The sequence below is a fragment of the Zosterops lateralis genome (genome assembly GCF_965231275.1).
Source record: "Zosterops lateralis genome assembly, chromosome: 3".
Classification (NCBI taxonomy): Eukaryota; Metazoa; Chordata; class Aves; order Passeriformes; family Zosteropidae; genus Zosterops; species Zosterops lateralis.
The window spans coordinates 41,722,171-41,743,803 of NC_139764.1; the positions used below are offsets into that span (position 1 = coordinate 41,722,171).

General features: G+C 37.0%; 1 protein-coding gene across 1 annotated transcript in view; it reads right to left on the bottom strand.

Moving 5' to 3' along the window:
* The window catches only part of GALNT2 (polypeptide N-acetylgalactosaminyltransferase 2), an 88,820-nt gene that overhangs the window by 19,131 nt on the left and 48,056 nt on the right, over positions 1–21,633 (bottom strand). The window contains exons 2-8 of the mRNA XM_083857133.1: positions 20,541–20,631; positions 18,588–18,741; positions 13,487–13,585; positions 12,864–12,931; positions 11,871–11,936; positions 9,651–9,772; positions 3,007–3,094 (exon numbers count right to left, since the gene is read on the bottom strand). Coding sequence (XP_083713259.1) covers positions 3,007–3,094; positions 9,651–9,772; positions 11,871–11,936; positions 12,864–12,931; positions 13,487–13,585; positions 18,588–18,741; positions 20,541–20,631 — 688 coding nt within the window. The remainder of the gene's footprint in view (positions 1–3,006; positions 3,095–9,650; positions 9,773–11,870; positions 11,937–12,863; positions 12,932–13,486; positions 13,586–18,587; positions 18,742–20,540; positions 20,632–21,633) is intronic.

Genomic DNA, 21,633 nt, shown 5'->3' on the forward strand with positions numbered 1-21,633 from the left:
TGCCCATAATTATGAGCATCTATTAAAAAACTGCACAAGACCCATAGCCCCCTCCCAGTACACCTACCAAATCAGTCTTGTACACTCTGCCTGCTGCCAAACACATTTAGATCCTATGAAGTCATGTAATGAATGATTTCCAGACTTCTGGTGCACAGATGTCAATAGTTTTCATTCTCCAGTATAAAGATAAAAAATTACTTTGTGAGGAAGTGGAGAAAAAATCTCATGTAAACAGACAACAGTTACAGCCCTAAAAACTGCCTGTCTGCATCCATAAAGGTGCATAGCAATGACTGATGTAGGAAGTTAAAAACGCAATTTTCATTTTAACTCACGAGATACTTATCACACACAATACAGAAATTACCCTGAATAGTCTTTACAGCATGCATGGCAGCTCCTTCTCTCCATGTTTGAGTATTTCATGAAACATTGCACTGTAAAAGTGAAAGACTGTCAAACTACTCCAAAACTCCAAGTAGCAAAACTGAAAAATGGCTACAGCCCACAGTACTGAAAAGCCTCCAGCATGAAGGGTAAAATGAGTTCCAATATTTCCATGCAGTTAAAAAAGCTGCATTTCATCCTAGATAGCCAGCAAAATTACTTGCATCTGGGAGAAGTTGAAAAACTCACTGTTCTCCAGCAGCAGCAGCTGCAGCAGCACGAGAGACAGTTACTGTGTACTCCAGTGAACACAAGGGGTCTCTTTTGGAACACAGCACTCTCGCAAACTGAACAAGCGAATAAAGTCTACCCATTCAAAACTGGCTTTCCGTCTCCATTTTCACAGACTCTGGGAAAAATCTGCACTCAATGAGATAGTATCAGTAATTCTGTAAAAGGAGTATTTTTAAATACAGGGTATATCCAGTATGAAACTCTATCCAGTGTAAACTGCATCACATGCATAGTCTAAATTATTAGCTCTCCGTTAACAGCAGCTTGTTCCAGTAATTATAGTGTTCCTCAAGGTGGCATCAACACTTAGAAACCCCCCTTGAAAAAAAACCACAACCAGAACAAAAACAAACAAACAAGAACAAACAACCAAGCACAAACAACACCCCTGTAACATGAAGTGCATGGATTTAGTTTTGGCCAGATTTCAGAACTACTGCAGATGTGTCCACTTAGAAAAAAAGTGTGTACCATTTGCTAGGTTGCTTATCTTGGGTGATTAAGTCCTTTCAAGACAGACCAGGCACAAATGCTGCCCCAGCTGTTTCAACTCTCCATGCTTCAGCCACACAGACATTGTACCTAAGGTTGAAAGCATAGTTCGGTTTTCATGTTTAGACTTGGCCCCAGTGAAAGTGTCCTGTGGTGGCAAATGCAGTAGTGCCTCTAACATGGCAATCTGTCTTTTGGGAACTGACAAGGATTATATTATTTATCTTTCAATTGCCCCTCAAATAGCTTGGCACACTAGTACGTGCAAGATTTCTGTTAACATTAAAAAAAGACAGTTTCTCACTCCTCAATCAGAAGTACGTAGGCTTCATGCACCTTAAAAAAAAATGAAAAACCCAATCTCTTATTGGGTAAAAAAGGAAAAAATGAGTACTAAAAAGTAATAGATAAATGAATGCATTGGAAAACGTAGATTCAAAGATAAAGCATGAAGGGCAGTAGCAAGTGAAACAATCTCTCAATCCTCTCCCACTTCACTGGGGAAGAATTTAGCATGAACCCAGCAGCGACCAATCTAAGGTTTCAAAGAAAGAATTCCTCCTCCTGTAGACAACAATAAAAGCCACATAACGGTATAGGGATTTCTGTAGTTAATATTTAATGAATAGATTGGGTAAAGGTCTTAATGTTTAATAATGCTGGAACACAATAGCACAGAACTACACATTAGCACACTGTGAATATATGCACCGTAGGTGTCATTTCAAAACATTAATTAAAAGGATATAGAACCTGTCACCTCCAGATCAGTGGTGAACTTGCAGCATATTCAACATTATGCAAATATTGCTTTTATTTTAGCTTACTGCAACAACCTAGGTGACCAGTTAGAGACTAGAACCTGTAAGAATAGATTGGAAACTTTTTTCCTTCCTCACTCAAAGTCCATTCAGAAAAAGACGGGACACTGTGAGAACAGCACTCTAATTTTTATATCGTACTTCATCTTAAACCTTTTATGCAGACAGTTTGGTTTCCAGGGTTGTGGGAACAATTATTTACAAATAATAGTTTAAAAAGGGGAGTAAGGGGGTAGAGAACAGCTATTTTAAATATTAGATTCTTGTTAGCACTGAAAGAAGTTTTAAAAATCTGTAATAAGTAGGAGTTTAGCATGTAGTTGCCCTCTCCCTCTTTGAGAAAGAAGAATATTTTTTTTTATTCTTATTTAGGGCTCCAAAAGTCTTTTTGCTATTTGCTGTCAATACTTTACACTATCTAGACATATTGAAATTGTAGTTTCTCAATTTAACAGGGGATTTTTTTAATGGCAAAGGTATAAACACTACAGATTTTCATGGTCACATGTGAACGTTTTCACAATTACAGATCATAGCTAACAAACATTTTTTTAAAAACATTCCAAAGCCTTCTGCTTATTCAGAAGAGTTTAATTTTTTAAGCAAACCAGCATCTTGAAAAAAACCTCATAGACACTGCATTGTTGATGGGCTTCTAAACTAGTGAGCAATTAAAGCCTGTGTTATCTAAAAAGAGAACCATAAGCATTGGCTAATAGCTTTTTCTGACACATTTACACAACCCTACAAACCTTGGAGCAAGTCTTGCATATTGGTAAAAGACAGCATAAACTTATAAGAATTAGTATAATAAAGATGAACTTTTAAAGCAGAGAATGATAAGGCCAATTAAAATCCAAGCCAAGAAGCAAGTGACCTATAGAACTTGAAACTACATCTATGAAAGGGAAGAACAGTATGTTAATTGCCCATTCCACAACTGCAGTGATTATGAGCTTTGATTCTTGATGGGTTTTTTTAAAGTCTGTATTCCAGTACAGGTACATACCGCCTTTTAAATCAGCTGACGCCCCCACGTACTGGAAGTTGTCCATATTAATTACATCAATAATAGGAGACACAACTCTGGTCTTGTCCTAAAATAAATGTTAGAAAGTAATATTGAAATAATGAAATCAATATATAAAGATTCAGGCAGGATGTGATGTTGAACAGTTCAGTAGGATTTCATTAGCATGTCTCCCCAGCTCTCCCATTACTTCCACTTACAGCTCTCATGAGCCCATGCTGTGAACAGCACTGCTTCAGAGAGCAGAAACCATAGGATATGACTGGAAATCCTCTTTCTATTCTAGGCTACTTTTAGTAATCCCCCTCTTCTGACTGGCTCTTGAAGAAGTCAGCAAACTTGTGGTTCTAAAGGCAGTCAAGCAAACAGCCCTTCCATTCTTACTTTTAAACCCATTGCAAAGAAAAGCATCCAGGCAATTCATATTTTCCACAGCAAGTCTCAAGCCATGCAGTGGACTACAGTCTTATTATATCAACCTTTAAGGGACACTTTGGCCTTTCTGCAATCAGAAAAGTCTTAGGTTAATGCCAATCCATTTCACCGTAGAAGAATCACACTTCAGTAACAGATACTCAGATAGGAAAAAGAACTTAAAAAGCACTTCAAACTCATAAATGCTATTAATCTCTAGCAGCCAAGATTCCAGTGGTACAGATAACCACAGTCTTCTCTCCAACCATGGTCTCGTATACTACTCTGAGCAATGTTAATTATTCTAGCTGATGTTTTTGCCAAAATACTTTAAGAACAAAAATCTTTCCAACAACTCCACGTGCATCATCCAGAAGAATCACAAGACCTCAACGTTCTAAAATAAGAATCATCTAATGTTAGAAATGTAGTATCATGGTTAAGCTAGTTTGTCTCCATGACTTATTGCTTGAATTCAAAACACAAGTTTTAATCTGTACAATTTCACATCATTCAGAGAAAAGATAACTTCAAAACAGCATATCACAAATCTGTGAATATAAAAAAAAGTGTTTTGAACAAACAGGAGATATTTTGGTAACTCCTATTATAGAGAAACTGTTCTCATGGTTAAAAAAATACAACCTAAATATCTCCATTTTAGGAATTTATTTTATGAGTATGTCTTGAAACAACACTACATATATTCTAATCAGTGGTTCAAGCAATGTATTCCCCTTGCTAATCAGTATTATACAGAACAGATTGGAACCAAATTAGTATGAGAATAGCTTGAGCTCATAAGAAGAGACTTAAAAGCAACTTAGACAAATGCTTTGCTTGATCCAAGAACAACCTTTAACACCCATTTTCTTTTATTGAACCTTAACTATTCAATCTCTGCTGATTTCTAATAAGCCCTAATTACATAAATGGCATTTACTAGGCCATCCTACCTGAGTGAGCAAAAGGTCATGAATTTCTGTGTCATCCAAAAGAAGAATTCAAGCAAACCCAAGAGAATTCAAGCTGAAGACTAAGCGAAAAGCTGAAGACACATTGCTTTTTATATTCCATTTACTATCACTGCAGCTATGTCACTCAAGCCAAAAATCTGCTTTTATGAGAGATGTTTAATATAACATCTAATCTGGTCTGCTACTAAGAATTAATTAATTTAATTAATTGATCTAAAGCAAACTAGAAATACAAACAAAAGAAGGCCAACATGCCATATTCCCCCATCAATCACATCTTTAGCTCCAGTTTCTGCTAGGGGCAGCCCCAAGCCCATGTTTGCAATGCCAAGCAAGGCACAGTGTCGCTACCTGTGTTGTACTTGGGAGGCAATTACAATTTACTGCACCTTCACTGCAAAGTCCTCTGTGTATGTGTGTAACCTTCCTACATCACTGAAATGCTTTAGATGTACCCATGCCCTTACTTTAGGTAACTCCCTTATATAATGACTAATGAGACAAGATATCAAGCCTGTCCAGTTATTCACAGTATATCTATGAGCATAAAATACAAAAATGAAAATAGCCTTTCTTTCTTTCTCATGTATCCTTTAGCTGAAATTGAGACAGCTTATACATCTATGTCCCTCTCTAAAAGCATTTTTGAAAATGTGTTTTTTTCAAATGGTTCTACTTGGCCAAGTTGAACCTGACGGTAAAAGCTGCCCAAGTTATCAGGTGTCACATTAGACAGAGCTTCATTTAGGCTTCAGCATGTTGTCTCCATACATCTGTGATTTCCTCAGGCTTTTACTGCTGGTGTGATTATTTCTATCGATATCAGTGTGACACAGACAAACACCACTTGCTATACCTAACATATTTAAGCAACTCCCAGTTGTTTCTCTGACAGCCAAATACCCAGGCCATGTGCATTCAGTCCAATGTATAACCCCCACACTCTTTGCCTGGAAATGTGCTATCCTTCTGCAACTTGAAATTACCAGATTTCCGCAGTAGCAAAGCAGAAAAAAGCTTTGTACATTCTTAAGGTGATGCTTTGCAGAGCAAGCATTAGAAAGTTGTTAATGCAGAGACTGCCAAGAAAGAGCTTGTGGGTCTCCGAATTACAGAGTTCACTCATTTAAAAGGCTAAAAAGCAGCTCCCTTTAATCACACCATGGATAAAATAAGTACCTTGCTTTAGGATAATTTAATGTAGAAAAGCTTTTGCCTTTTAATGGAAGGCACAACTGCAAAGCCATGTACTTCTTGGTGAAGATAATGAAAAGAAATAGCCTGTGAACACTGCAAGTCTCTAGCACCTGAAAATTTGTAGTAAACTATTTCATCTTGAGAATTTATAAGGAAATCATGAATACTCTAGAGGGTTAGACTTTATATATTGTTCTCATAAACCATGAGAAATTATCCTCGTGATTCTGCATGCACTGCTTCCTCCTTCTAAAAAGTCTCAAGACACTTCAAAGATTAAGCTTCACAACACTCTTAAGGGAAAATAAATTGTCCTTTTAGCATTGTGTCAGTTAAAAGTTGACTCACTCAAAGTCAAAAATCCTGAGACAGACATGAAAAAGCAAACCTCATCTCACTTCTTAATCTTAGTTATTTCCTCCTTTTATGATCTTCTTTGTTTAAAAATACCTTCCTAAACGTGATTGAGGATTTACTGCTATGCTATGAAAACAGATTAGTTCAGTTCTGCACCAGAACCTTTCAACTTATTTTTCTCATACAACTGCCGAGTTCTAAGAACAGAATGTCAAAGCGTTTAGAAAGTTGAAATGGAAAAAGCCAAGTAGACAAGTGCCCATGAAATCGCTAACAGTTATAGATCTTTTCAGGACTGTGAATACTTACAATTATGCTGACATTTTTGAGGAATCAAAGAGTTAACCTCCACTGTCTCCTCATTTAATCACACACACACACAAATCTAGAAGGCATAAAAGGTAGCCTTAAGAATCAAGGCAAAAACCACTCTCCAGGAAGGAGCAAAGACGACACATCAGCTCCAGGTTACACCAGTATCTGTACACATTCTGAACTCTAAAGCAGTCATCTTGTGTCTATGTTGCTTCTGCATTAAGCTCTTGCTCAAACTGCTGTAGAAAAATCCCTAGCAGAGTCAGACCCCTCCAGAAATGCTAAGCAAACATGGTTCCTGAAAAAAGGAAGATATTCTAACCAGGAAACCATCTTATAGAAGAAAACTGCAGGATGGATCATGTTTCAGCTCAGGAGGAAAACTTGATATCTCAGGTGTCAGAGGCACAGCTTTCTGAAGTTGTTATAGCACATCAGATAGACTAATGCAGAACTGACTTGACTGAGAATGTTTCTTGGAATCTGTAAATTCTTAGACTGTAACACACATAACTAATCTCCCAAAACTCCAACAGAAATAAGTGCCAAGTGGGCAATTCTGGAAAAAAAAGTAAAAAAAAAAAAAGAAGAACAAAACACACTTTTCACCAGACATATAATAGATGTAGCAGCATATCAGAAAACACAGTATTAATGAACAGGAGCCCTGACCTGGAAATAGTTACCAGAGGCCAGAGCAGAAAAGAGTTCAGGTCTATTCAGCTTCTTGTCACTAAAACCATAAAAAAATGCTGCCAATTAACATCAACTAACATAATTAGCATCAACTAACATACTGTCTGTCTGCCATGTCAGGAGAATTGATCCATTTAAAATAACAAAGAGCTATCATATACAATATAGAAACAATAACCTGGCCTTAATTATTTGAACAACCAGAAAGCTTAAAAGCTGCTTTTTCAATACCCATACCTGTTGGCTGGGAATCTTTGCAGATGATAGTTAAATGGAATTCTATATTCATTATTTATTTAACAGTACATCAAGCTTTTAAAAATAGAAAAATATATTCATACAGCTGAAAACTATTCAGTAGCACACAATTAGTGTGTATTGTGGTGACAATTGGAAGGAGCAAGTTTTGAAGGATCTAATAATTCACATGCTACTAAAAAGTAGCTGCTGCAAAAAGCAAAATATGCACCAGCTTCTCTAACCTAATACACTCCATACAATGCTGGATCTTCACAAAATTGCCAGCAATTTAATAAGAGGTTTTACATTCTGTTACAATGAAAAGGTAACACTTTTTCAAATTCCATATCAGTTTCAGAAAGATAAATGAGTATGCCCTGCAAAAAGTCAAACAAAAGAGAAACAGGAAAACGATTGAGCAACTGTCTTACCAAATGCAGGGTTTTTCTGACCAAAACTACCACTTTTCTTATTTCTTGAATAAATCGATACTTCAAACAGTTTATACAAAAGGCCTGAAAACAGTTCCCATGTCCTAGAATTCATTAGTGCTTTAGCTGCAAGCAATCTCCACTTCTTTCAGAGATATATTTCATGCCCTCAAGTTTATTTTTCTAGTTAATAATTACAGAGAAATTCTCTCAACTCTTCTGAGACAGCAATACTTTAGATGGGTACAAAAACAGGAGGAAGTGCTATGGTACTCATGCTCAAGGGCTTTGTAGACTCTAGGTAAACATTGTCCACGTTTGAGCTGATTATTTCTACTGCAGAAGGATTTCAACTGCTGATGTGTCTTGGGCAACTTGTAGTATTTCTGGTTCAACAAGGCAAAGTGCCAGGTTCTGCACTAGGGTCACAATTTCATGCGATGCTCCAGGTTTGGGAATGCTGATTGACAGGAGCTGAACATGACCCAGCGTGTGCCCAGGTGGCCAAGAAGGTCAATGGCATCCTGGCCTCGACCAGCAACAGTGTGGCCACCAGGGGCAGGGCAGTGATCATTTCTTTGTATTTGGCACCACTGGGACCACAACCTGAATCTTGTGTCCAGTCCTGGGCTCCTCACTCCAAGATACTGAGGTGCTGGAGTGTGTCCAGAGAAGAGTAACAGGGAGCCATGAAGGGTCTGGAGCCTTTTGAGGAAGAGCTGAGGGTGTTTAGCCTGGAGAAAGCAGGCTCAAGGGAGAGCTGATGACTCTGTACAACTACTTCACAGAAAGTTGTAGCAAGGTGGGGATTAGTCTCTTTTTACAAATAATAAGCATAGGAAAGAGAAAATAGCCTCAAGTTACATCAGGGGGGTTTTATTGGGTACTAGGAAAAAATTCTTCACTGAAAGAGTGGTCAAGCATTGGAACAGACTGCCCAGGGAAGTGGAGGGGTCACCATCCCTGGAGGTATTTAAGAGAGGTGTAGCTGTGGCACTTAAGAGACATGGTTTAATAATGGGATTGGCAGGTGCTTGGGCAACAGTTGGACTCAATGATCTTAAATGTAATTTCCAACCTATATGATTTTATGACTCTAAAAGCATCACTGAACGAAACAGAATAAAGGAAATCAGTCATCAGTTGATAGCTTCTTCATTGGCATACTGGGTATATGGGGTTTACGTTCTTCTCTCTCCCCCTTTCTGTTTTTGGGGGAATGCAAAGGAAAGCATAAGGTGGGTAAGTGAAGAACTGGGCATTAACCAGAGCAGCTTAGCAAAACCATTTTTATCTGAAACATTTTGGAACCAAACCTTTCCTGGAAGACTAGCTTTCCAGAAAGGGAATGCAATTAAGAAAAATAAAAACCCTGTTGTTTTGAGTGTTCCTCAGCACTTTTTTGGAATCACACTTCATTCAATTTCCACTTCAATTGAGTTCTTCCAGAGCAAGTTACAAGTATAACCAACCCCTGGAGAAAAGAGTACAGTTCCACTCTCAAGCCTCTCAATTGCTTTTCCAGAACACAGACTAAGCATCATTTTCATAGATGCTGAGAGCCTCTAGTTCCTGCTAGTTTCCATGAGAATTTTGGTTTCACAAGTCATCCTCTCTCCTATTATCACACTGAATCTTAATGAGGCATAAAGATTCAGGTAAACTGAATCACACCAAGATGATATTGGTGGAGGAGAATCATACTTTGCTCTAAGTATTTTCAGCTTACTGAGGCAGTCCCTCAAGAACCAAGGAAGCATATATTTGAATTACTTGCAAAGATAATAATAAATATTCAGATTTTATGTTCCCATGTTCACAGATTAAATGAACAAAAATATGTTTTAATCACAGAACACTCCAATCATCTCCATCATCTTGTATCAGGGAAAAAGCTTCCTTAGGATAATGAATAAAATTAATCTAGTATAAACCAGATGGCTTTAAAATTTGAAAGCTGCTTCTTCAGGAAATTACTTTACAACTCTTTACTAACCTCAGCTACTCTTTCCAAAAGCGGTTCCAGCCAGTGTTCATTGCACTCACAGTGACTATCCAGGAAGGTCAACACTTTGGCTTGTGCTGCATCTGCCCCTCTGACACGAGAGCGCATCAGGCCTGAGAAACAAAGATAAAAAGTTTTAAGTACTTCCTGGGGAAAACAATCAACAGTAGTGAGAAACTACTGCATTCCAAATTAGTAATTAGTTAAATTACTTAGACAGGTCAAATACACAAGCTCCATTATCAGGACAAATACACAAGCTCCATTATCAAAATAGGATGCTAGTTAAGAATTCAGTGAAATGACTTCACACCAAACAACCTGCAAGTGCCCAACCTACTGCACTCTACAGGCTTCCATCTGATTTAAGCAGAAAAAGCAAAGTACTTTTTCAAAACAAGCGATACACGAGTACAGATGGGTATGCATTACTCTAAGTGGTATTTAAACTGATAAATCTTACTTAAGATTGGACCTGAAAACAAGCATGCCTCCTAGAGTTCTACTATATAACTGAGGAAAGCACCATCTTTAACTTATCCTCCCCACCTTTTTGCCACCCCCATCATAGTCCTTACCAGAGTCTGTACATTCTTCCAATAACTTCTTCAAGAAATAACCAAGCTTCATTAATTCCCATCTGAGAGCCTTACCCCAACCCATTTCTCTTTCCTCTGTGATTACAGCAATTCTCTTGTTTTGCAGTTTGTTTGGGGTTTGTCTGTTTTGAATACATATCTTTAGGCAGAAACTTCTGACAAAACCAAAATGTTCTTCTCTATGTTTTGATTACATAGATACCCTCACTGTTTTACCCTGCTCCTTTCCTTCCTTCCCTTTTCCTGTTTGGTTCACTGGATGACCTAAACACACTGCTTTCCTCTATTGTTCATACTACTGAGCTACTCTTAGCATTCTACACACTGGTTAATTTCACTAATTCTTAAATTTTAATTTGTACATGTAATGTTTAATCTTAATCTCACAAAGTAAACTAACAGTGTGTCTTCTATCTGCAAACAGTTGTTCTTTTCTGACATAATAATAGATTTGTCAAATTATATTTCATTTTCAGATATACTGATCCACATTCCTAAGCATGAATATCTGTGTATGCATTGCAAATGAATATTTAAAATTACTAAAAGAAACAAATATCAAAAATGTGTTACTTCATTCTGTTTTTTCCCTTACTGCTATCTCCATCTTCAAGTGATACACTGAAAAATGACATTAACTTACTCAGAACCTGGCAACCATGGCAAGTCATAAAAGACTTGCTTTTCTAACAAGCCTTTGTTCACAAGCATATCCCAAACAGAATATTTAAACACTAAGAACAATCGGTTATTGCAATATCTTTAATTATGGGACAACACAGGTTTTGCGCATGTCATTTCCAGTTCCTGACAATCTAATGATTCCAGCTCTTCCACAGGCCAGGCTGGCAGTCTAGAAGATACAGCTTATAAAAATTAGCAAGCACATATCTGCTAATTCAGTCAGCTATTTCAACTGTCAAATCTCAGTTATTACTTCAAACAGCTGTAGAATAACAGTTGCCTGTATCTAATACTTTAAACTCCACTCAGTGAACTGCTGACTGAAGGGCTCAGTGATGTGAGACTACCATTTACAAAGCAACACAGAAGAAAACACAAATGTAAGACAAATTTGCCACAGGGCACATGGCTTCAGCAAAACCAGCACACTTGGTCCCAGCTCTCCTGGCTACTCAAACCCTGTTAAGTCAAAGCAAATTGTTTGTCTGGCTGTCCATCAACTAAATACATAAAATGATACCTAATAAGGGAACCAGCAAAAAAAGAGGGCGATTTTAAATTCGCATCATTTCAAACACAGATACATTTTATAGTGAGACTTTGTATACAATGGAAGCAGCTTAACTAGGACTGATTCAGTGCAGTAAGAAAAAGGTTAAAGATTAAATGCAACTCCTGAAGAAAGCTCTCACTGTAAAAGCCAACAATGGGCAATTGTGCACAGAACAATACGGAAACAATCACAATTACTGTTTTTACCTGCACAAATAGATTTCCTTTATTCCCTCTACTAGAAGATTTATAAAGTGAAGATCTCTCTCCCAATAAGGAATGTAAAGCAGAATGTTCCTTTAAAAGACTTGATGAAAACTAACAGATAAGGCAGCACAGTGGAATTTGTATCTTACTTCCTTAAAATTAAGCCTACCTTCTCGGCGATCATTTCGAAGAACCCGTACCTTTTCAATTTTTCCCAAGAGAGCACCATCATCAGCTTGAAAAAATGAAACAGCAACAAATTTAAAAATTATTAAAAAAAAAAAAGAAAAAAAAAATCAAGTGATGAGAACCTGTTTGATATACAATACTGTAGGCCAGAAGAGAGGCCATTTTCAAAGAAAGCAAAACCTTTGTAGGTGACAATGTTTGTGGTCAGTCATAATTAGTTACTCATTTCACAAGAAATAAAGAAAAATTATCAGGCTAAGAAATGACTATCTTCATTATGTTATTTAAAGCTAGCTTAATATTATAGTCTTGAAAAAATTTTATTTAACTGTTTTCTCTTTGCTTACTTTAGACAGTTTCTACATTGCATAGAGAGAAAAAACTTCCATAGGATTAAATAATTTTTTTATTGTTTATTGCCTATAAGAAACAGTTTTATTGCCTATTAGAAAGCTCACTTTCTAACCAACATTAAGACAAACCTGACCTAAGCTAGTATTAGTAAAAGTATTAATGCAAATATAAACATTAACTTCTTCTAAGAAGTATTACTCCAAGGTTCATTTCAATTGTTTAAACTTCTATCATGATACCCAAGTACCTATAAGACATTGACCATTTTTAGATTCAGTAAGATTTTTTTTCTGAGACACTGACTCATTTAAAACAGCACTACAAAAATATTTGTTGCAAGCCCCATGAGTTTTATTTTTGCTTAAGATAACACACTATGAAAAGGCTCTTTTTAAAGATACACTCTTGTCCTTAGCTAACAGGAAATAATAAGATAAACCGGAAATATTTATAGAAACTTCACACTTCCACAATGACAGATATGGAAGAGTTAATACCTGGTTTTGGCCAAGTCTCTTCAACCTCCTACTCATGTCCTATTCTCAGCCGAGTCATCTATCAGCATCTACAGGAAATCTTACCAGAATAAGCACAGTAAGGTAAAAGTAAAAGTACTTACGATCATTACTGTAATCATCCACCAGTATGATTTCCTTAATAAGATGTGATGGACTTTTCTTAAGGACACTGAAACAGACCAAAACAAAAAAGCATTGCAGCAGTGTTAATTTTCCATAATAATGTCATAAAAGCAGTTACTTTATTAAGGTGCAGTAGAACCTAGCCCAGGATGTTATTTTCAACAACAGCTGTTGGCCTGTTCTTGCAGAAAGCAAGAAGAGGCACATGTATAATTTTGTGTGCTCCTTCCTCCATGCCTCCCTACCACTCCCACCACTCCAGCCTCCAGAAATCCGTGCACTAGACAATGTCCAACATGGAACTTTTGCAGATATCTTTGAGTCAAGTATCACCTGGGAATCCATCTACCCTGACTTTTTCTTGAAACAGCCAGCCTCCAAACACCATCTGGTAATCAGTCCCATACTTTCACGCCTTTTAGTCAAGGTGAGTGATTTTGTTTAACATCACTATTCCAGGATGTAAGAACTGAAGATCTCAATGATATTCAGACTTATCTTTTCCTCTGGAAGCAGTTCAGAACAACATAATGGGTACTTCCCTTTCTTAAGCTGACAGAAATGAATGCCTTAAAGAAAAATTATGCTCTCTTATGCATACCTGACAACAGTTCGAAGCAAAGCAGATCTTGCCTCGTTATGAAAGGTGATCACCACACTAGTGGCTGGCAAGTCTATCCGCCATTGTTTCCGTTGACACCTGAAAGAAATAAAATCGTCATTTCAATGTAAATTTTACATCCCAGGTTTGGCGGACAGCCCTCATTGCAAAGTATTTATCTATTAAACTTCTAGACACGCTGCCTAAGAAGAGCAAAATAGCTTCTTTTGAACTGAGATTATAATCAACATGTCTTTTGACACTTTTGGTAGCTGTTTTAGTACACGAAAGACTAAAAGGTCAGTGGCAGATATGGGCAGGTTCAGGAAAGTCTCCAGACCATCATCATTGCACTAAGTCAAATGTCTTTTGTGCAGGTGAGAATGAAACCAGAGCCCTTCTTTTACAATAAAAGCATTCAATATATCTATGGAAATATCCATATTTTCAATGAAAAGGCACATGTTCACAGGGTACCACATGTTTCTTCTTTAGAATGGCATATGCCCACTTCTGCTTTTATTTTTAAAGCTCCTGTAACATCCTGGCCTTGCTCAGATAAAACTAGTATTCTGTTCTAATGAGAACTTGTAAGGATCATAACATTCAGAATTTAAAAAACAGAGCTAGCTGTGACAATGCTGAGCCAACTAAACACCATATCCTTCCAAACCATAAAGATAATTAAATATTCTATGTCAGCTCATTTTTCATTACCTCTAGAAACCTGAATTTAATATAATAAGCAAAAAGAAGCAAATCCCAAAATGCTTCCTTCAGGACTACATACAGTTAAGCTATTCAATCCAATAAAATAAATCTAAAAAAGATACTCAGCTCATTGTACTAGAAACTAACAGTACTAGAAAACAACATATATTGAGTTTATGCCAAAAGCATTACAATGTGGTAAGTCATGATACTGATTGCCATTTGTGCAGTGACACACACCAGTAATGTATTTCTTCCATATCCTTTAATTAAGGGTTTTAACAGGCCTAGTTGTCTTCAGAAGGAATGAACCCAACTAGAATACACCTGTAACAAATTCAGCAATTGATTTCAGTACTTATTTCAGCAATTCAACTTCTGTACTCTGTGCAGTATTTATCAGAGCAGTTTTTAAGAGACGTTTGCCACCCACACTTGTAAAACTAGGCTTCTGCCTGTATAAAAGCTCACTCCACACCCGATTAAACATCTGCAACATGCACCATAAACAATGCAACCTCCAACTTCTTGGAATGAGAGAGCAAGCATCAATGTGCTTCTTGCCCTGGCCCACCTTATAAAAACCTATGGTATTTTTGATACAACACAACCATAGTCTCACTCACATTAGTGCCCGCATGAAACAAAACATTATTATGCTGCAGTGAACTCGCTTGGCTCTGAACAAAAACAGAGCCCATGCCAAGCCCACAACTGCTGTGTCAGATTAGCAGGGCCATCTCTGGCTTTGTCGTGGCACACAAGATGGCTTTGTCACTAGTGCCCAGCATGGAATGAATTAATCTCAAATGCCTATGTGCTCCTGAAAAATAAAGAGCAGCTCCTCTAGTGTGAGCAAATCTAGACAGCTAAAAGATGTGCAATTATTCTACTCCAAATTCTGCAGTGCCAAAGAAGATATTCTTTATCCTGCTAACTTTCAAATTACCCACAGAGGACAGGGCTACCATGCACATAGTTATCACATGAACCACTTGCATTAGAATAACTAAAAAGTCACATTAAACTTATATTGATCTCTTCACAGAAGAGAGCACTTGAGCCAGATCGCATATTAGGGGGAATTACTCAAGGCAATGAAGCCTCTCAATTTTAAGAAAACTCAAGAGAAGAGCACTACTGTATATTTCTGGGGGAGAAATAAGCCTTGTAGACTTTGAAATAAAACTGGAGGAATATTTTACTAAGTATTACTGTTTTCAGCTCTTCATAAAATTCCTGCTTTAACTGACTCAGTATCAGTCTTCCTCCTATTCTGCTGTGTCAATAGGGCCACAATTAAAATTCAAACCAAAGAAACAATGTCATTATTTTTGGCATGAAGATTAAACTTGGTCTCCTCAAGCTGCAGCACTTCAATTTTACATGCAGAATAAGAAAACACATTTAATGAAGATAGAACTTGAACTGAAAACTTCAATCGAGTCCTTCAATGTTTAGCATAGGTCAGTAAATCAGTTAAAACATGAAAAGAACATTCTTTTCCCCAGAGATCTGGACTCATTCATTTAATGGACGTTTTTTCCCAAAACCTCTGTGATTTGTTTGAAACCATTTTTTGACAGAAACATACATTTTAACCAGTGCAAGGAGAATATTCACTTCAACTGGTACTAAAGACATCGGAACGTTTGTGCCTTCTCTACTTAAGAATAAAACTTGAGTGCCAACAGGTCCCAAATGACAAAGAAAACACAGCTTAGTGCAGCTATAATACTTGACAGTAATTCCTAAAAATCATCACAACACATCATTTACAAGATGTGATCAGAAATCACTAGTCCAAAGCATACATGGGGAACACTGGCCCATAAAAAACATGGAGTATTTAATCCTTCATCCCACTTGGGAAACTGTTTTACACTGACAGGACGACACCTTTACATGTTTCCCATTACAACTGTGACACCCACTTGTCACTTTCTGGACCTCCAAAATCTACCATCAAATAAATGGAAACCCAGAGGCTTCTTAGAGTTGTTGAAAGTGGTAGTTGTGAGCATCAGCTGGAGTGACAATCTATGCTCCTGCTCAAAGTTCTCTTCAGCTTCCTTTATGTTGTATCTGCCAGTTTCTCCCTTCTTCCTTTTGCTTAGAACAAAGGCAAGCAGCTAAAATCAGTGAATCAAAAGTATCTTCTGGTACTGGCAGGCTTTCACAAAAAGCATGAGGAAATATTGTCTTCCAGCTAGTAAAAGTTTGCACGATGTAAAAAAAACACTTAACAATACAGTAGTGAGAGATGCATAGTTACACCCACATCTACATATCTAATGCAGAATCCTGATAAACTGTTTCTAAACAGTCTAGAGAACATCAGCAATTAAAAAATATTGCTAGGTAACTTTTTTTAAAGTCAAAGAGCCTCTTAGACACATCAATACAATTAATAACAAGTTACTTAAAAAGAAACAAAATATTTCCTCACCCAGGCTTCTTTCCTTAAAGAAGATTGCAACAGCTCCACAAGAGATCTTAATCTCAACCCAGTTGCCTTCAATTTTATTAGAAATTAACATGCTTCAAAGTGTCAGGTGCTGAGATATTCTTCCTATGGCTATTGCTTTTGTTCTTTCCATTGCACAGTTCCCAAACAAGTATTTCATGCAGCTTTTTCAGCTTTTGCAGTGAAAGTTCTTGCCAAAATAGAAGGAAAATTAAATGCAACATGGCAGGGAACTCATTAAGGACAGTTTATAAGAGTGATTGCTTCAGTCTGTTTTTCTGTTTGGTTGTTTTTTCTTTAAAAGATGAGTATTCACAGACTGATGGGCACTTAAATGTTCTTCATGGCAAAGTCTAAGTATTAATCCCAGCTCAAATATAGCCTTTCCCCAGTAACATCTCTCCCTCTGGGTTCATTTCCAGCTGTTCAGTATAAACACTTAAGCAAGGCAGCACATAATCACAAGACTAACAGTTAAAAAAAATGGCCATTGTAATATAATTTATCTCCAGACATCTCTCTTATTTAAGTTATTCTCAAAGGACAGCCTTTGCCTGCTAGATACATGCCCCCCCCCTCCCACCCCAAGGTTATTAGGTATCTAAAAACTTTGAAATTCAGCATATAGGAATCACAGAAATTTCTAAAAGTTGGTAGTTAAGTTTGATTTCATGGAAAGTAATACCTGATCTAAAAAGTTAGAATACATTTCTTCTGGGAAAAAAAAGTATATGCTATGAAAAAAAAAATTAAAAGACATTTTAAAATCCTCAGTACAACACCACTGGCATCATGCTTTTCACTGCTTTCTTGGCAACAAGAGAAACACCAGATTCTTCCTACTTTGACATTCAATTAGCAACAAATTACTTGCTTTACTCCATCTACAAATACTTTGCGTAAAGAAACCTAAACCCACGCTATTACACTAGGGATTTCAAAAATGACAGAGAAACTCAAATTTTCTTCACTAGGCTATTTCTAGGAGCTTTATAGGAGAAATAGATGAACTTTCCTTTTCTCTCTTTTCTGGTCTCTTTCTCGGATTCTTCTATTTATGCATCTGTGGATGTACATTCATCCTAACTGTAGAATTAATTAGGCAAATTAACTACTTATGGTTGGCTAATTTTATGTTTCAAGATTGGCTTGCCTAGTTTTTAAAACCAAACCAAACCTGGTTTTGTATTTGTAAGTTACGATGCCCTAATGAGCAACTTTTTTCTAAGCAAGACTCATGCAAGTTATTAAATCCTTTTTAAAATGAAGGATTCATTCATGAAGGATCTTAAAATGAAGAAATGAAATTCTAGAAGCAGTTACAAATATTTTCCCTTACTGTGAAAGGTACTCTCTCCTGAAACTGCACAATCAGCCTCAAGTCTCATTCTGTCCTATGTTTACCAGGGTGTGAATAAATTGATTCCTTTAGGTTTAGAGTTGACAATCATCACATACAAACAGAATCACAGAGTGACTGAGATCCAAAGTGGCCCTGGAGATTTCTGAGCCCAAATTCCCTCAAAGCAGTACCTGCTACAGCAGGCTCTGCATGGGGCTTTGAATATCCCTAAGCCTGGAGACTTCACACTCTCCCTGGGCAACCTGCTCCACTGTTTGATCACCCTCACTGTGAAAGAGACTTACAAATGCAGAAACCAAGAAATGCCAGCAGATAAACAGGAACAAAGAGACTGAAACACAGCACTAGTTTGGACATATAATACACATTGATGGAAGCCATGGAAACAGAAAAACTTGAGTAAGATTTATTGTTTTTTAACCCACTCCCCAAGGATCAGGGAGTTTACTGTTACTGTCCTTTCTAAAGCTGGAGAGCTCCAGAACTTCAGAAAAAGCAGCCCAAAAGCAATAAACACAGCAAGGCTGATCCAAGTCAACATGGCTGAGTTTGGCACTTACTGATCATGCCTAGTGTCAGGAATGCTTCGGTCCATTCGCAGTTTGTCACTTTCCACCTGGTTGAACTTATTCCGTGCATACGGATCCTGGCCGGATCGCACCACGGTAGCACCAACGTAAGCGTCTTGATCAAAGTCTTGCCACCGAACTTTTCCTACAGCAGAAAAACAGGAAAATATCCAGTTTAATATTCATGATTTAAGGAATAACATTCAGTAATCCAAACACAACTCATGAGATATTCAATTCAGTAATTAAACTTCAACAGTACTTTACATTGTTAAGTGTAACATCAAAACTCACTTTTGCATATTAAATTTGCCTAGACTATCCTGCAAATTAGTATCAATTTTTTAAAATAATGCAAAGAATCTGCAGAAATATGAATACCAAGCTTCATTGCCATAAGGATTCAGAAGTTCGGCTATATTAACTGAAAATAAAGAAAACAGTGATTTAAGTGTGTATAGTTCTGTCTGTGATACCTTTGATGTTTGATTCCAGACTCTGATGCTACTTTGCAGTAGCAATTCTCCTGTCTGTTACATCAGGCCATAAGACACTACTAATCAACATATGAAATTAAAAAAGCCATGACCTCCTACTTTACACTTAACCTTACTTGTAGTTGCAACACTTCCAGCTTCTGATAGCTCTCCCTTTCAACCTCCGACACTTCCCACTCCCTTTAATACTCAAACAGGCTACTTAAGACCGCTCATAAAGTTTGGTCCAGAATACATAAACATTCAGAGAAAGGGAATTAAGAACAGCTGGAAGAGGCAAAATCTGTAGATAGGTCTGTTAAGCAGAATAAATACCTGAAAAGATCTACCAGAAAACAAGTTAAATAAGCCAGGCTCTTCAAGTTTGGGGATTTATTTCTCAATACATACACAAAATAAGGGCTTTTCCAAAAAGGTATACATAGATAACCAGTCTTATTCCCCTTTTTCAAACAGTAGCTAAAATTAGCTAGGCCAAAGGATACAGAAAAAAGGCATAAATAGCAAAGAGCTTATACTGTACCTGGAGAGCCTATGACTGTAAAAGAAAAATCATACCTCACATGTTCCTGGGGATGGAAGTTCCTAGCTGCTTAAAAGAAAGCTTATCTTGGTTAATTCTTTCTGCAAGAACTCATAGTATTTCAAGACATTTGTAAGCAAAACATGAGGATTAACAGAAGAGAAGCAAAATCTGTGGTTCCATCTGATCAGTAGTTGTCACAGGTTAAATTTTTTCAATTGTGTAAAATATTCAAATTCCATTTTCATTTTTCTGTATGCTTTAGTATGTCAATTGTAGTGATACATGAAATCTTACTGATGTGAAACAGTTAAGCAGCAAAAGAAGTTTATGGAAGTATTCACATGAAATAAGGATTCCTTAACACTTAATTTTCCTAACTCATCCTCAAGGCATGAGGATTTCACTCAAACAAAATAAAAATCACGTTGCTCTGTTATTTTCCAGCATGTGACAAATACTGAGCAAGCATGAGAAAAAATAAAGTACACCAGCAGCACAGCTAGGAAAACCTGCCAAATCAAAAGCTAGGAAAAAATCTAAAAAAGTATGAACCTTGGCTGAATCTTCAGTCAAAATAACAGTCCCAAGGTGACTTGTCTGTTGCCTGCCAGCATCATCCAAGAGAAATGGACTACTTTTATACCAGAGGCTTTTACAGTATCTCAAACCTATTGAAGGACAATACAAATATATCAGCAAAGAACCACACTCCCTATTGTTTTAAACTCAAAGGAGCAGTGAAGCAGGTAAGATTTAAACATGCTGAAGCTGTAAGAACAGAGAAGTACATGTTGCTAAAATAATCCTAGCACTTTCAAACTACAAAGAATTATTAGAATCAGAACAACTGCAATGTTTTATGGCTTTCAATGATAAATGTTTTATGGCTATGGATTTTCATAACAAATTTTACTGCAATACCTGGAGGTAGTGTCTCCACACTTTGTGCCCTGTCGTCTCCATCACTGCCACGCACGTCTTTCCTTTTGGGGTCGATATCATTCGGGTCCTCCTGAAGAAAAGTACATAATCTTTAAAATAATCCTCATTTTGTTTTCTGTCTTCAAAGCAAACTAGGTTTTCCAGATTTTGCATATAGAGTGGTCCAAGAAAACAAGGATTTAAAGAGAAACAATGATTATTTTCTCCATTACTTTGAAAACAGAACAAGAATTGAGTCAGATTTTTGCAATTAATTTATGCAAAAATTCTTCTTGGGGAAAAAAAAAAAAAAGGGAATTTATTAGGAAAGATGGAATTATTTTTTTAATCCAAGGAGCTACACAGGCAAAAAAGTTAAGCAAGACCTAAAGAAAGCCCTGCTGTAACAAGGAACAGCCTAAATAGAAATACATCTTTATTTGAAAAGGGAAATCGGGTTATTTTGCAATTATATCCAGAATGACAGCCTTACTATTAGAAAAATACTTCTGAAATATTTTCATATGTTAATTTCATTGAGTTTATTCTGGGCTTCACAGGCAACTCTGCTGGATTTGTGATTGCAGAGATATTGATGATTTAGATAGAGGGTAGGGGGGGGATAACAAATAGTTTCATCAATGCCCTCTTCCAATCTCCAGCATTTATTCTCAACCTGTAAATCTCATTTTCATTTCAACACGGAAAGAAAAAACCCCAGCCACCACACTTTCACATTCTTATTACCACAAAAATACAAAATATGAAGCTGGAATTACCCTATCACGCATTTGGAAGAAGTGGGGAAGAGACTAACTTTAACACAAAAAAAAAAAAAAGCAGCAATCCTAGCAACTGCATGGATTGTATGCCAATTTGCACACTACACTTAGCCAACTGATTAAAGTGCCATCAGCTTCTGTTGCTCTTGCACACTTGCCAGAAGAAATTCCATTTCCTTTTCTAAATCTGCACACATAAAACCAGTTATATTGGCACTATCCTGCTAAAGGCAAGACCTTTACTACAACATGTGAGAAGATACAACACTGTGTCTATACTAATCACTGAGTGCACTGAAGCCAAGCAGTGC